General features: G+C 43.0%; 7 protein-coding genes across 7 annotated transcripts; 3 read left to right on the top strand and 4 right to left on the bottom strand.

Annotated features, from left to right (window-relative positions):
- Positions 1-2,390: 2,390 nt before the first annotated feature.
- On the top strand, positions 2,391-3,378 carry EAF02_006460 (uncharacterized protein; the record flags this gene model as incomplete). The annotated part of the gene is made up of 2 exons (XM_038902508.1): positions 2,391-2,731; positions 2,784-3,378. 2 exons carry the CDS (start codon positions 2,391-2,393, stop codon positions 3,376-3,378), a joined length of 936 nt encoding a protein of 311 aa, XP_038757728.1.
- Positions 3,379-3,919: 541 nt separating this feature from the next.
- On the top strand, positions 3,920-5,050 carry EAF02_006459 (uncharacterized protein; the record flags this gene model as incomplete). The annotated part of the gene is made up of 2 exons (XM_038902507.1): positions 3,920-4,269; positions 4,324-5,050. The coding sequence occupies 2 exons, from the start codon at positions 3,920-3,922 to the stop codon at positions 5,048-5,050; spliced, it is 1,077 nt and encodes a 358-aa protein (XP_038757727.1).
- Positions 5,051-5,610: 560 nt separating this feature from the next.
- Positions 5,611-6,124, bottom strand: EAF02_006458 (uncharacterized protein; the record flags this gene model as incomplete). Its single annotated transcript, XM_038902506.1, has 3 exons — positions 5,611-5,625; positions 5,677-5,747; positions 5,797-6,124. The coding sequence occupies 3 exons, from the start codon at positions 6,122-6,124 to the stop codon at positions 5,611-5,613; spliced, it is 414 nt and encodes a 137-aa protein (XP_038757726.1).
- A 951-nt stretch (positions 6,125-7,075) lies between these two features.
- Positions 7,076-9,219, bottom strand: EAF02_006457 (uncharacterized protein). Its single transcript, XM_038902505.1, has 4 exons — positions 9,059-9,219; positions 8,206-9,001; positions 7,922-8,003; positions 7,076-7,864 (listed from the first exon to the last, which is right to left on the bottom strand). Exons 1-4 carry the CDS (start codon positions 9,179-9,181, stop codon positions 7,399-7,401), a joined length of 1,467 nt encoding a protein of 488 aa, XP_038757725.1. The 5' UTR covers positions 9,182-9,219; the 3' UTR covers positions 7,076-7,398.
- A 900-nt stretch (positions 9,220-10,119) lies between these two features.
- On the bottom strand, positions 10,120-10,629 carry EAF02_006456 (uncharacterized protein; the record flags this gene model as incomplete). Its single annotated transcript, XM_038902504.1, has 3 exons — positions 10,120-10,264; positions 10,354-10,481; positions 10,573-10,629. The coding sequence occupies 3 exons, from the start codon at positions 10,627-10,629 to the stop codon at positions 10,120-10,122; spliced, it is 330 nt and encodes a 109-aa protein (XP_038757724.1).
- Positions 10,630-11,908: 1,279 nt separating this feature from the next.
- EAF02_006455 (uncharacterized protein) lies at positions 11,909-12,637 on the bottom strand (the record flags this gene model as incomplete). The annotated part of the gene is made up of 1 exon (XM_038902503.1): positions 11,909-12,637. One exon carries the CDS (start codon positions 12,635-12,637, stop codon positions 11,909-11,911), a length of 729 nt encoding a protein of 242 aa, XP_038757723.1.
- Positions 12,638-14,071: 1,434 nt separating this feature from the next.
- Positions 14,072-14,522, top strand: EAF02_006454 (uncharacterized protein; the record flags this gene model as incomplete). Its single annotated transcript, XM_038902502.1, has 3 exons — positions 14,072-14,170; positions 14,220-14,290; positions 14,351-14,522. 3 exons carry the CDS (start codon positions 14,072-14,074, stop codon positions 14,520-14,522), a joined length of 342 nt encoding a protein of 113 aa, XP_038757722.1.
- Positions 14,523-16,494: the final 1,972 nt, after the last annotated feature.

Here is a 16,494-nt window from a genome sequence, read left to right as displayed (position 1 = left end):
AAAAAAGTGAGGACGCTACGGTGTAACAACAAATCTCTTGTAGTCGTAGTAACAATTATTCACTTCGGAGAGCTTTCTCATATGTTATTGTTGTGGCTGACCAATAGGTAGATGAGGTTCAAATACCAACAGTTGGTTCGAAGTGTTCGGAAATTACATTACCGATGAAGACGAAATTTAGACAAGAACATTCAAAGAATATCTAGATGAGTAGTCAATCTCTTCAAATTATCCAAAGAAATGTTATTGGGCATTCATTAACAATCACATTAAGAGCAGAGACTCTTGAATCAGATAACATACTTCCCACTGATGTCAAACAACAAAGCACAAGTTGAGGAAAGTTCTAGTAGACACCATAACAACTCCCTTCTACCAGCTCACTTCCTATCTATCTATCTCTACTTATTTCAGGGCAATGAAACTTTGGCTCTATTGTTAACAAGTCACATAAACTCCTCGAAGAAGTGGAGCCTTCATCTCTTTTAACGTTGGATGTCTGTGAAGATTCACATTTTTAAATTCACTACTACCCGAAGCAAAGAGAAACACATTTTCAAAGTTTTTAACAAAGATTAATAGGTAACTAACAGTAAGAGAAATGCAAAGCTTGTGATCCAAAAACCTGAGCACAAAAGGAAGAATCAAAGTAAATCAATCAGCTTCTAGCAGTCTCCTCCTCTATTTGAGCTTCTTAGAATATGAACTCATCTACTGTCATTCATTCATTCGTTCTTTCTTCCAGCTATAACACCAAAAATAAAGAGTTTCTTGTTTGTTCTCTAACACCGGTAATATCTCATGAACAGACAGACCAGGCCCTTTCCGCTTCCAACTAACAACGACTTTAGAGAATTCAACTGAGCGTCCTCCTTATTTGTTTCTACAAATGCTGCCTCAAGCAATCTTCCAAACATAGTAGGCGTTTTAGTCAAGATCAGAGTATCCGATAGTCCGAACTATAGTTCAACAATATAAGGATTTAAATATTTAAAAGCAATAAGAGATTTGAAAATAGTTCAATGTTCCAATCAATTTCGAAATCTTGGATGATTTGAATATTCTAAATGGTTTGGGAATTTTAACAATCTTCATTGTTGGACTGCAGTCCGGAATACTGGACACTCTGATCAAGACATCTCTCCAGCTCTTTTAATACACTGCTGATACATGATCCCGAACGAGTTCTCTACGAACAGACAGAGATTTGTATCTCACCCATGAAAGAATCTGCTACAGTAGGTTTTGAACGAGACCCGAATCATAATCAGATCGACACCTGGGTTCTTCCACGAGGTCCAAATTTACTGCGTTCACGGGTGAGCCAGTTGCACAATATCGGCGGTATTCTTATACACGGATGGACTATAGTACATACCTTTCTACCAATGCATACCCCTCTACGAATACACCCTTTGATCCGCCGTCACAGCGCCGCAGGTTCAAGCGATATCTTTTTACTCCGAGTGAACGTTCCTGTTTCAGGAAGTAGAATACTTGATACTGGGTTGAACTTTCGATAGCAGCCGTTGAAATATCTCAAGAACCGTAGGGATACGATCTGAGTGTTGACTGGCACTCGATCGGACGAAATATCGATATGCAATCAGGCAATGTGTGAGGACGATAATTAAGAAAACAGCTACGACAATAAATCGCGCCGGCTTGAGAAGCATTTTAGTGGTATCAACCAGGAGATGAGAGCGCAAGATTTTCAACAAATCCAGCCTGATATTTGTAGCTGTATTGAAGACGATTGACGCTGAGCGTAGGGTGCGTGATGGAATTTTGACGCATTGCATGAAATGGCGGCTACAGCTTGAGACCCATTTGTGTCGCTCTCAAGCGCAATCAACGCAGGGTTATGATTAGAATCCCATGGTGATTCATATCCTCAGCGCCCACTAACCAATGAATCTCATCCTAAACTGAGTTTCTGTGACGAAATTGTCCCGGTAGATTGGAACCGAAAAAAAAGTTAAGTCGTAGGCGCCAGGAGATAATTACTCAATTAAGGATTTTCTCCGACCAAGATCGTGAAAACATACTCCTGTTTCATGCGGCTTCTGCAGATAAAAAAATACAATACCATGACGATCTCATTTTTCCAAGATTGGTAATTGTTACACTTAACTTGAACATTCGCTTCCGGAAGGCTCAAGTATCTTACCCAGAGTCAGCAATCCGTTGTTCCTACGGAAGTAAGCATTACATTACACGGAACGTGATCGAAAGACGTTTCAAATGTAACATCAACGGGCTCCCGCATGAAAGAGAAGATTCTGTCCATGTCTGTAGAATCAGGGCTTATCCCTATCCTTCTTTTTTCTTTTGTTGGGTATCTTAAGTTCTGGGTTTTGATTGCACTCTCTGGCGATTAATAGACAAAGATGATTTCACTGGTTTTTTGGACTCTGATTTATGGTATCAATGCCTCGCTCGTCGTATTACCATCACCTATTCCAAGTACTACTACACTCAAAGCGCCGATCATACTGGAGAAACGCCAAGCAACCACTCCTGGGGAGACATGTGGATACGCAAATGGAAACGCAATGTTTCCTCGATCCGCATCACCTGGATATTTTTGCGGCAAAGACGCTCAGAACAGTTTATGGGGCTTCTGCTCAGACGCTGTTACTGTTGCTGATTGTGGACTCCACGGGTACTGCTTTGATAAAGGAGCATGTTCTGCTGGTTGCGGGGTTTCCGGATTGATTTCCACCACTTGGTATGTATTGCTCTTGCGCTAGCTATCGGATGAAACTGAATTATTCAAATAGCCAGCCTTACTGCTTTTCGGAATTTCTGGTGTCTAATTACCAGACCTATACGCATATTACGTGCGCAAATGCTCCCGGCTCAGCTGTTTGGCTGGCGGTTCCCACTATAACTTCTCCCTTACCAGAAACTATATATTCCTCGTCACGAGCGGCGGTAAGCATATCAACTCTGGAAAGAACAGTAACTGTGTCTTCTTCGTCATTCGCCACGAATCCTAAAGTATCAACTTCCACACCTGCTATCATATCATCAACCATAACCGACGATCCAGCAGCAACTTTCAACACCGGTATAGCTCCAGTTAGCACAGCATACCCATCAAGCAGTTTGCTAGCAGGGGCGATCATTGGCGGGGCTCTCGGGGGCCTTAGTCTCATTCTTCTTACAATCATCGTGCTCGTCTTTTTGAAGAGACGACACACGTCTACCCCGAAAGTCGTGAAACGTGAGCCAGCCAGCGAGTTACCAGGCACGACAGCTAGGAGTGAAATCTTTGAGATATATGGTGGTCAAGTTGATAGACGTGTTGATGGGCTTCGGAGCCCAAACATAGTACGGAAAGCGAGCTCTGCTGCTTTTTCTGGAATCTATTGAGGAAATGGTTGTTTTGCTGCTCTATAGTTGAGTCGGGATATTGATCTCATGTTATGAGCGATAGTCAAGAAAATGATGTTTATAAGATGTAGAATATCGTGATAGATTGCAGGCCTCAGAATTCTGGTTCAGTAAATTCAAGGGTAGATCGGCAATCTGAGAAAATTCCAATGATTAGAGGCTCTCCAGCTCCAGTTCCAAATTATCATCTGAAGGTAGTGAGTTGTAAGTTGGACCTGCATAATTAGTCCCAACTGTTGGGCGGTTGGTAGCTATTTAGCCAAGCACCCAGCTAGCCGGTACCACAATAGCACCTCTAGCCCTATAGAAAACGCCACCTGTGTTACAGAACTGCGGGTTCCTTTTTTGATCTTTAATGTGGTAGTAATAGCCGCCGTTATCGTAAATGTTAATTATCATATTATGAGGGTTCCCTCGTTGCAATAATTTCGATTTCGGCTTGGACTTTCCGTAATGTTCGCTGGCCGAAATGGACGACATAGCATGGTACTAGGTAGTGTATGTAATTCGTTATCTGAAGATGGATTCGAATTTCCTACTTTTCTTCATTTGCATAGGTTCAGGTGCCGCACATATTATTACTCCTCGAACAATCATCTCAACTGGCTCCCCCACAGTTCTCGGGTTACAACCTCGACAGACGACAGCATTCGCCACTTCCACTTGTGGTTTCCTGAATGGGAACGCAAATCAGCCACTGGTTGCGAACAGTGGCTCGGAGTGTACCTTTGATCCAACTGCTACGCTATGGGGCCTATGCAGAACTGGGTTGACCCTCACAGATTGTGGCTTTGGTGGTTATTGCATCGACGCTGGACCTTGTTCGACAGGATGCGGGCTAACAGGTACGGATGTAAACACATTGAGTTGGTACGCTTAGGATCGCTAGATATATTGGAGTGTAGTCTCTGACAAAAACTTTAGTGCAAAACAGAAAAGCGCTAGCTTTTGTGTCTCAAGTCTACTCCTCTTCGGCGCAGATCAAACTTACACACATATGACTTGTGCATCCCAAGCGAATGTAAGCCCGCCTGTCTTTCTATTTGAAGCAACCACAACCGCTCCAAGACCTGCGTCGACTTCCGAACAAAGCTCGTCGGCTGTAATAACGGCAAGCCAATCGAACGTGCAATCAAATCGGGAGTCTGCCACCCCATCCGCATCAGGTTCGGCCACAAACACTGCTAGCAAAGCATCAGCCTCTGATTCCGGTTCCAACTCGGGTTCGAACTCGATTTCAAAGTCTGTTTCAAACTCGGTCTCTTCTGGTGCCATCGAATCTCAATCATCAAATGCTACACCCTCAAGCGAACCGTCCCCAAGAGAATCTATCTTCACTATATCTGGCTCCCTCGTCACCTCCTTTTTCGGTCAAACAAATACCATAGGAGTTATAGTATCAATCACCACCACCGCCAGCGGAATCTCATCCCCCAGCCCCTCCGATTCTACCGCCCCAGCTCCCAAGAATCCTCCCAAGTATGATCCCAAAGCACTAATCGGCATTGTACTTGGAGTACTCGTCTTCCTCCTCCTCCTAATCTTCACTCTCATCTGGATAGGAAAATACCGACGAGCGCAAAAGAGCAAATCTACTACCCCAACAGCCGAAAGTCCACGAACTTCTTCTTCAGCAATCTTCCAGAAGTGATGGAGCCATTTGCGAGAACTGATGGGATCCATGAAATGTATGATGATCACGGGGAATTGAGGGAATTAGATATTGCAGGAGCAGTTGCTGGGAGGACAGGAAGAGTGAGTGTTAGGGAGTTGGCTGCTACGCCTGTGGTGGGTGGAAGACGAAGTGGCAGAAGAAGCGCAAGGGAGATGGAAGGAGATATGGCGTGGAGAAGAGAGAGAATAAGTATTAAGGAATTGGATGGTGGGGTATTCGTGAGGAATGGTCGAAGAGGTAACAGCATGACGCAGGTGTTTGAACCTGATGGACAATCGTACATATGATGAGATATGATTAATGCCATAGTACTTAATTAATGAGAACACGACCACTGAAACAATCCGGAAAGTGATAGGGCTCGATAATCTTCGGCACTAGCCAGAAAAATCATATATCAAGGACAAGTAGTATCAGATGAGATCGTCAAGTAGTGCATCATAACTCATGACATTGCTAGTTGTATTTACAAACAGCAGATAGACTCCATAATTCATTATCCCATTATCCAATTCCATTTAACTGATATTCCGCTCTTATGCAGTTCCAGTCTGTCAAATAGTTAGTCCTGTTCAAGTACGTGAAGCTTTATTGAAGCATACCTTTCTCTGTCCAACGAAGAATCCCAACCCGAAAGTTTCTGTAGTGAAAGTAATCTTACTTCCCTTTGGAACTAATCCAAGTTAGACTATAAGCTTCCAAAGTATTTCTGGGCAACTTACAGTAGAAAACATCGCCCTTGGTGGCATGAACCTTCTGTCCAGTTTCATCGCTAATATCAAACTCTCCATCAACGATAATCTTCATCTCATGATATGTGTATTCGTAGATCAATGGTGTGCCCTTTTCTAATCTGTAGAAGCCAGCTGATAGTGGTGCAGCTTCATCGGTAGATACTGCCACATCACCGAGGAATGCATTCTCGTTAGCAATGAGAGGAGGCTTGAACTCGGTTTGAGCATTGGCGTGGTATTTGAATGGAAGAGAAGACATCTTTTCAGTTTTTGATGAGGATTTAGATGATTTAGCTTTACTGATTATAGAACCCATTGTTAGTCTTGATGAATGGATAAAGAGGGCGATGAGGGTGAAGCGTGGATGAGATAGTAAGATGTTATAGAGGTGATATTTGGTGATTGAGGAAATGGGAATATTGGAAAGGATCATGGCCGTATTCATACCTTGAGTTCTTATCTTCTCACAGTAACTTGCAAAGTTCTTGAAGAGAGTTGATTCGTGAACATGAAGTTATTGTAAGGTATGTCTTGTATTTCTGCAGATGATAAGAAGAGTGTGTCGAACTGGAAAGAATCGCTTTCTTCGTCCATGGTGCCTTCATCTTATATATCCATCTCTGCTATTAGCTCCCGATGATGCAAAACCACCAAGTTGTTGGGCCATCCCACTGTAGCAAGAACATTTGCCATATGAGGTATTCTCAATGTATTCCATGGACTGTATTGCTGAAATAGGAAATGCGCGGGGTATGATATGCCTTTCTGAGATCTAAGGAGGGGTACATTTGGAGCTCGGGCACGACAAGAAAGGCATACGGGCGGATTTCGGATTCGAATTCAGGTTGTATTTTTGATAGGTATCGACATGTCTTAGCTATCGCTCTAGAGATTGTTTGGGGATATCACTATCTGTAGATGGAGCGTGCATCGTCGGTATCTTTGTGTCAGAAACTTTAAGAGCTTAACCGGCTGGTTGTTTTTAGCTCCCGTAGCTGATGCATTCTCATGCAGCAAAAATGGCGAATGTTGAATGAAGGGGTCGTCGTTGATCTGAGATAAGGAAGCGATGGAAATTTTGCCCGAATGTAGTTAAAATGAAGCTTATTAGTCGCGCCCCATAATTTTTGGGTTGATGCTTTTTTGTCAACCTGAATTCTAATTCCAAACGCAGGAAACCTTTTACACCAGAATGCCATCCAAGCTCTTCAATATCAATACAAACAAAGTAGATGAGATAGGTAATTATGAGAATAACACGGGTCTCTCTCTTTCCTCTAGCAATCTAGCTAGCCAATAAATTGCTAAAATGTTGTCGGCCCTCGCCCTTTTACCCCCTGACGCCTCGGGCTTTCGCGCCCTTCGCCCTTTTCCGCGCCCTTCGCCCTTTTCTTCGCCCTCTCGCCCTCTCGCCCTACGACGTGCAACAAAACATGAAATGTCACATGGAATTATTTCCATTGGTTAATAATTATAAACGTTAAGCTACTGATTGGTTTGGTCGATATTGACCCTGTAGTGTATTGCTGCAACGTCCTTCGGGCTTCGGATAAATGCTCATGTTTCAATTACAAGACCATCCACACTGCATCATGGATCCCATGGGCCTTTCGCCCTGGAACCCGTAAGAATATCTGCTTCACCATTCTCTCGCACGACAAAAACGTCTTCATGCCTCACGCCGAACTTCTCTTCAAGGTATATTCCAGGCTCTAATGTGAACGCCATCCCTAAATCTAGGAATTCTCCTACATTCCCCTTGTTCAAATAAGGACTCTCATGCGCCTTGATACCAATTCCATGGCCAACGCGATGTGTAAACGCTTTCTCGTAGCCGGCATCTGCGATGACATTTCGAGCCGCTATATCTACAGAAGCGCATGATGAATTCGGTTTCAATGCATCTAAAGCTTTAGTTTGTGCCTCGAACACTACATCCCAAATTGCGATCTTGTGTTGGGCAATTGGTGAAAGAAGCGAAAGATCTTTTGGTTTCGAGAAAAAAGGTGGAAAGAATGTTCGGCAAATGTCTGAAGAATATCCATATAGATGAGAACTTTGAGAAATCACATCAGCTTAGATACATCCAAGGAGTGAAGTGCTTAGAGCTCACCCAACATCGATCAACACGAGGGTCTCTTCTTCCAGAACTTTACTTCCATTTGGTCCACCATGTGGCATTGCAGCATTCTCATCTATTAGAAGATCAATACTATTCTCCGTTATGCTTCATACTCCACTCCGCCCAAATGAGAAGTGTGAGATAATCAGTAGGTACACAAAATTGATGTGCGTCACAAGCCAGTGAGTTCTACACAGTAGAGAGGTAGGTGCAAGAGAGGAAATACTCAAAGACCATTGTGCAAAAGAACTTGAGAGAATCAATGATTGACTTACCAAAAAGTACGATATCAAAGAATGGATCCATCCCACCAGCTCGCATTGTATTGTCAAGTCCAGCCATGACCTCATTTTCAGTCAAGCCCGGCACCATACACTTCCTCATAGCCCGCAATGCTTCCACAGTTCCTGTATTGACCGCCCTGAGTATATTTACTTCGCCAACTGTTTTCGTTTGCTTCACTCGTTTCACACTGCCAGCAAGTCCCACCACTTCGAAGCCATTTTCTCCAAGTCCTCTCTGGATGAAGTCTCTCATTTCTTCGTCGACCATCACCTTTGGAACTTGAGCAGACCCTACATCTTTCTTACCGACGACAGTATGCCAATTTTTCAAAAGCGTCAAAAAAGAATCCCAGTGTTCCTCCCAAGTAACGATGTACAGGTCCTCTTCGAATGGCATACCGAGCATTCTTACCCTCCCTTCCTCGAAATGTGGTGCCAAAAATGATGTCTTTGCAACAACTCTCCTCAAACTTGTATCATAATGAGGTGCAATGATCATGAGAAATGGTCGCTCTTCAGGCTCCCAAACTTCCCAGGCTTTTTGACTGACGTTGGCATAATACTGAAAGGTATATCCTGGTTCAACGATAAATGCATCTATTCCATCACTATCAAGAGCGACAGCTAGATTATCTCTCCGCTGGACGAATTCTGAGAGCACAATAGGTGAAGCAGTTTCTAGCCATGGCAACCCGGTCTCAAGAAATGTATTTACAGAGCATCTCTGAAATTCCTCATATCTGGACAAACCAATATCTCCAAGCATCAATGGTGCCAATTGCCAAGACTATTTGCTTTGAGTTAACATTGAATCTAATCTTCGAGGCTTGTGGCGGACACTTACCACGAAATTTGGTAAAAGTTGTACGACGAAGATAAGTATAACGAATGCAGTAAAGGCGTAGACGTGTCTCTTGGATGACTGAAGCCAATTCTCCGGGGACCTAAAAGACCGACGCTTTTCCATTTTGTGATGAGATATTTCAATGTTGTGTATTTAATTCATGAGATGAACATCATCGCACGGTGCTGATAAGGAATGTTCTTGATAGCAGGGGCGGGGTATCACCTAGGTGTGTGTGGAGCTAGATGCTAATTCCACCCCGATAACCAAATCACTTCTCCCCATATTATCTTCTTTTAATTCTCCTACCTACAATTCACTAGCATAACTGAGATACCTGAAGTTACCTAGGTATAATAGCTTTCCCAATAGTGCGGACCAATTCTGAAGATACTATTATCAATCTCATATTAGCATTCCAAATCAATCCAGCAATCAAATCTATTTCAACATCTCGAATGATTTCAATGTTTAGAAGGGATTGGATGTTCTAAAGTTTTTGATTGTTGGACTGCAGTTCGGACTATCAGACACCCTTATTAGTTTGAAATCTGTTTGTATGTCATTGGAGAAGTGTAGCTAGCTGCTTACCTTCTTTTACTATGAGAACTAAACTTTCTATGTTCATGACTGTTACCCGATGTAACCATCTTGGATTCAGGTCCTTCCTCCAAGCTATTGTTGACACATTTCAACGTGGTCTTTCAACAAAGCACTCCTGATAATTGGACATCAGGAGCGGACTAACGATGCATGTCCTGATGAAAGTAGTTATCTACCTGCCTTTAGGTATCGAGGCTATATTCAGATCATTCCCAGTTTGGTGGTAGGAACAAAAACGACCACAAATTACCATTAGTCAAGATCTCAAGTCGTGGTTGAGCTTCATGTCACAATTGGATTGACAACCAACTAGTGAGTCGGTGGTTCACCTAGAAAATCACTTGAAGAATAATCATTCACAGAAATATCAAATGGATGCTGTCAATATTCGCTTCATTGGATATCTAAACAATGCAATACAGATAAAGAGTTGAAACCCCTCATTCAAACCCCTCAAATTAAGTTCTGCTGAAACCTCCAGCAGGAGTGACAACTCTAACTTCAGGTGGTGCCATCAAAAACTCAGCTGCCTTGCTATCAACCTTGTATGATTTGACATGGGCACTCTCCTCATGAGCTTTGAAAGCTGCCTCATCTTTGAATCTGCAAGATCTGGTTAGCCCATAGATCCAGAATATATGAAATGGAAGAGGAAAGGAGAAGGGGGAACGTGTGACAGGCAAGTTACTTACATCATAGTCATAACGATTTGCTCTGGGCCATCACCTGACAAAGGCTTGGTCTTCGATACTTTGTACATAAGGCAGCCTGGCTCGGCATCTTCAACAACTTTGGCGAACTTAGCACCTTCGGCGAGAGACTGTTAAATTGTTATGTTAGAGAGTGTGAAAGAAGATATTCGAGGATAGTAAGAAGACGATTTGGGGGTTCGATGGAAAGAGTAAACTTACTTCCTCGATCTTCTCCGGCTTAGGAGTGAAGGTGACGACTCGGGAAATAGGACTCATGATTGCGGTTATGAGAGATTTGGATTGAAAATTGTTTATGATGAGGTGGTTGAATGGCTTGATGAGATTCGTCTTGTAGTGATTTGGTTGTATGTTGTAGAGCAATAAGGTTGGCTTTCTTGTCCTTTATATAATTCGAGGGGGCGAAGATCTCCGCATTAGATATCTCTCAATGTCGTACCTGTGATACTAATGCATTGACAGCTTGTAAGTAAAAATAGCTTCGAACTACGCATTCTCGAAAGCCGTCCTAATCCAACTATTGCTTGAGAGTCCGAGGAGGTGGTGGAACAGACGTGGCACGGGTCATTGCATAAGCAGATTCCCCACAACTCAAGATATCATAGCGGAAACTTCATGGGTTGCCTTTGTTTCGATTCAACCCTTATACAATCACAGCTTCCCATTTGTTGGCAGCACAGCCATAGCATGATTTTCGTGTCGAGGTACTCGAATAGTATTCGGTGACTGACTTGTTCTCAAGCACTTATGCTCGGAAGGAAATTGTGGGGTTCAACACTCCAGAAGATTGGATGGTGGATTTCAGCTTCATGTTTGAGCGAAAAAAGCAGTAATAGTCGGCTTTTCAAATGGCCGACTTGTTACCACACTCAACCTCTCAAGTAAGGTCATCGAAGACACTTATGTCTCAGGGATTTATAATGATATCCATATGTAGAAGTACAAATAATAGAAAATGCAGCGTAAATAATGCCATATCTTTATTCAACTTTTGACTGAGTACGATGATTGTTTAAAATAATATCAGATATTGAAAAAGAGTGTTTATTTTTGGGTTCTTGGTCGTCCCGCTGAGGCTCAGACACAGCAACTACCCGTGGACATCTAATGAGTGAGCTCGGAATACGATGTGTACATGGAGCTTTTGTTGTCCTAGAATTAAGTCCAAACGTCCTCAGTACTCAAATAACAAAACTGACCAAATGGATCATTGCCGTCCTTTTTCAAATGAAATTTCGCAATGGCACGACTTCATAATTTGTCTTGCTTCGAGTCCAGGTAACGCAGACGCCTCGATATATATATATATTCATGAAATTCTTCAAACAGCAAATGGAAATAGAATCAACCCCTGATTTTATATCATGACTAATAAACATAATGAATTGAGGTGCACGAATATCCCAAGCACGCGATTTTGACTATTTTGGTCAGAATCTCCGTACATATGTGTTGTTAGTGCTTCACGTAGTTCTTTGTGGTCCAACCTGAGCTCAAGTTCTTGCCATTTTTAGTCAATCCAAACTCTCACAACTGATTATTCCACTACTGAGAATGCAATAGGTGTGACCAGACGGAGCACTGGCTGGTGGGACAGTCCATAACCGCGGCAGCGGAAACTTCTACTGCAATTTCCAGTGTGACCAGCATGGCCATTGTTCTTCACATATTTCTCGATAATATCTTCCTTGGTATCCCAATATAGCCACACCATTGGCTGACGTCCAGCACCAAGAAATATCACATGCTTATCCCCAAATTCCATGGTAGACAATTTGCCGCGGAAGAAATATTGTTGCATTTGACCGTCATGAGCTTTCTTAGTGTAGACTTTGGTTGTAACATCAACGGAAACAGTGAGGTCGGGATAGAGAGTCATCAGATCTTCATCTACGTTGACGTCAACCATCGGGGCGTTGATATGTATTCGGGGGAGGCTTCCTGTTCCGTCATCCGTATGGTAGATGTGGAATCCGCTTGAAACTTTCTGGTTCTGGGCGATGAAGCTACGTGTTGCGTCGAACGACAGTGGAGAGTCAGAGTTCCGAAGCGTCATGTCGACTCGGACTGTAACAGTAGAACCTTCGGGTAGAGAGCGCGATATTGGATTTGGTTGAATTGTACCAACTATCTCGATCTCAGCATCGGGGCGGCTATTGAGGGGCTCACTGCTAGCTGTACTATCTTTCATAGTATCGTTTCCAGAAAGAAATTGCGAGAACCAGATGGAGTAGCCCGTTCGTAGAGCGACTTTGAAGCCTTTCATGCGAATTTGAGGCAACAGTGATCATTATTGATGATGTGGATGATGATGATGATCGAAATAAGGTGCTTATCCTTAAGATACTGGTATTCCTTCATCCATTGGCTGATAGTGTCATAGAAAGCCTGCCGTATCTATCGAACATATCGTCTTTTAGAATGAAGTTGCTCAAGCACATTCGGCCTTACTGCAAAGGAAAGTCCTAACAACTTATCATTGTTTTGTGGTCACAGAGTGACCAATAGTCTGGACTGTAGCCCAATAACAAAGATTGTCAAATCCCCCAATTCAAACATAACATTCAAATGATTTGAGATATTAGATTTGATTAGAACGTTAAAATATTTTTGGATTTTTAACTTCTTTTAGACATTCAAACCCTTGCTGGTTTGTCAATGAAGAAGTTTATCCTGCTTCAAAGCTTTGAGTGATGTCTTCGTTGAAGTCAGACTCGTCGAGTCAAGCATATCTTCTCCACTGATTCTAGAAAGTACAAAAGTTCTTCGAATGAATTTGCGAATGTTCACGATTGATCGATCTGGATTCTATAATGCGTGTTAGTATAGGTATTCCGAAGTATGATGGGTTGAAGGCGAAGAGCACGCATACCTATAGTGCCATATATCGAATCAGCGAATCAGGGTCAGCAGATTTCATGAAGGTGAGATAATGTCGTGATATGAGAATAGTCGGTGGAGTGTTTAGCTAGAGTTCGAAATGAAACTGAAGAAATAAGGCGTTGAGATTAAGATGTAGCTAGAGACTGATAGCGAGAGAGATGGAGGAGGTCATTTTAAGATAGATTTTCAAGAATCCGCCGAGGACATTGGAGATTCGAGAGAGATACTGAGAAAGACAAATGTGCAGGTAATGAAGTATTTTTCATAGAGCCTGTTACACCTCAATGCTAGTGTCACATGTCTTGTTCTCTTGTGAGTTCAAAATAATCACTCGTATCCTTGGCTCTGGGTTCCCTTCTTGGGTCATCAGTTCTGACTTGGCTTCGTCGCATAATTACGACTAAAAATGCTGAAAATATGAAGGTGAAGTGATGGTGATGCCTAGCTCCTCTTTGTGGCTTCCAAATTGAGCAACCACCACTACCATCACCACCAATATATTCATACATAGTGAGAGTCACCTGATGTCCTGGTTCCTTCCTCCTTCAAAATGCTCATTCTTAGCGAAGTCCCACCATGCCTAGATAATATTCTCAATTCTTCTTCTTCAATGCCACCCCAGGAAATGAAGAGCTTTTGTAAATATTACCATCCTTCCTTCGAATGGTTCATCAATTCAATCAACATCAATCAGTTCAATTGGCTTCATCAAGATCATCCATCAATTGATACAGCCATCAATTGACACATCCAACTTGAGGTTGTATGCTGACATCCTTCGATTACATTTCACATTTTACACTGCGTTATGCGACAAATGCTAACAATTCCTCCAAAGATCCGCAACCGTCATCATCAAAATTCCCCGTGCGAAGAACTACCATCGCGACCGAACCGGGAGAGACCGTTACCAAGAGTAAGTTGACATCCTTCACTTCAATTCTATCGTTAATAACCATAGATAGAGAGTTATCATTCCGCAAGATGTTTCGGACAAGCTAGCTTCACCGACAATTCTTCCCCCTGTCAAAGTCAAGTAAGTTGCCCTTTTGTCTCGAAATTTGACACGTGGTTCAGAATTCTAAGGTTCATGTAGTTTTTCTGCGAGCAGAAACGTAGAAATGGTGGCGTGGGAAGCTTTGCAAGCAGTGAGAGTGCAGGCGCGGGCGGTTGCTGCGTATCAAAACGCAGTTAGCAACTTCAATTTGGTCTGGGAGGAGGTTCGTAGTGAGGGCGCGATTGTGAAGCCTGCAACGGCTTTATGGTAGTTTTCTATGTGTATAATTGATATACACATGTTTTTTACACTTGATACGTTACTCAAACAGTTACACTTGCTCAATATGAAATGGAAATGATTTTGCTCTTTGTAACGAGAATGTTTGAGATCGGCTTTCACGATACTATGGCCACACTATGCTTTCTAAACCAAGCCGCGCTACCTTGAAAAGCTTCACCTTTGTGTGGTTGATTCAATGGTCCAACTCCGCTTCTATTCACTGTTTGCATAACCACAAAACCGAGCAGATGGTTGATATAAAAGCACATTCATCAATTCGCCCAAGAGAAACAACGAGCCAACGAGACGAGCTCGAGAGCTGTACCTGACGTTATGACGATTAAATTCTCACACTCGTGCTCTCGACATCTCAATTTTCGATGCTGAGAGATCATTGCTGAATATGACGCTTGACGCGCACTCCGAATAGATCTTTCGAAAGAAATATGCGCACAGTCAGGGCCGGATGGTAGAATTATATCAGCCAAACTGGATCGAGCGCAAGATTTTGGTCGAGATAGGGTACAACTAGTCCGCATCAGAGCAGTTCATCTCTCACATACACCAACCTAGGAGAACCTACCAGCATATTGTTCAACGAACCGCTAGTGACTACATATTTTTCTATGGCCTCAGCTTTTGGGAGACATCCAATACTGAGTATACCTTCATACCGGAACAGGAGACTTGTGCTATAGATACAAAGACTGTCACAGCTCTGCATCAGCTTTGAGTAACAGGAAGAAAACCGAGTTGAAAATAATCGAGCTGAAAGGTTGAAGGTTTGGATGTCATTCTCTTGACAGTGCACGTTACAGCCATCGGAAACTAAACTCTAGAACGGATTGTGACAGTTAATGAGTATATAGATGTCGGTGCAGATGGAATGAACTCGAAAAGGATTGAGGTGGAGGTAAACGCCGCCGATAAATGTAGAACGAGGGACTGTCCATCAAAAGCTAGATCCGTTGACTGAGTCCGGGCAAACAATACGGATTAACCGAGAAAGCACAATCACCCCAGACTCGCAAGGAACGAGATGAGTCGGTTACAGCTGAGCCTGACGAGGATGCAGTTGATGACAAGAGAAATACGCAGGAGTTTCTCTCTGGTATGTAATGATCACAGGCTTCTTCTTTCAGATATATGCTCCGATGGGTCAGCTGAGGAGTTGCGAAAGCGACCATGTTGAAGATTTTCAACTACAGGTTTTGTGTATATCGCACGGAATAACGATGCCATGCAACTAAACTTGCGATGAAAACATAGATTGTTTCAGGAAGGCTGCCTGGTCATGAGTCAAGAGTCTGACGACCCGAATGAAAGGTTCGCCATCGTTTCGGTGTGTGAGATGACCATAATTTGAGAGGACAATAGAACATGCATGCCATCCTGCGCAGCGACGTTGAATCCAAAAGCTGGACATCATTCTTAACAATTGGCTTACGGCCTTGCTGGTATATAAGAATGGGAAGTGGAAAGATGGAAGAGAGCTTTCTTACTCAGTGCTTGGTGACCTTGGCCACGAGGGGAAGGGTTGCTCTTCGACAGGAGAATTAATTACAGCCGGGCATCATTACCAGCAGGGAAAAGGAAGAAGGAAGAGGAGAGGAAGAAGGGAAAAGAGAGAAAGAGAGTTAAAAAGGGAAGAAAAACGAAAAAAGAAAAAGGAAAGAAAGCCGGAAGAGGAAAAAGTAAAAAGGGAGAAGGTTGAAAAAAAAGTGGTAGGATGGAGGGTGAGAGTGTTGAGAAGGTAGGTGCTGATAGGGGGCGGGCGGAGGAATAGAAAGGAAGAGAAAGGGAGATAGTATGGGGATGAGAGGGAAGTGGGGGCGATGGAAAGAGGGATGAGGCGACAAGAAGATGATATATCTCCGGTATAAATTTGGAATGAGGTTGATGAGAGAGCTGATGGACAGTTCAAGGACGTTTGCCGCAGCTTGCTGCAGCCCCTGAGACAA

Source organism: Botrytis sinoallii (assembly GCF_014898435.1).
Source record: "Botrytis sinoallii strain Bc 23 chromosome Unknown BSIN_010, whole genome shotgun sequence".
Taxonomy (NCBI): Eukaryota; Fungi; Ascomycota; class Leotiomycetes; order Helotiales; family Sclerotiniaceae; genus Botrytis; species Botrytis sinoallii.
The sequence above is the reverse complement of the archived record's forward strand: the minus strand, read 5'-3'. Positions and strand labels throughout refer to the sequence as shown.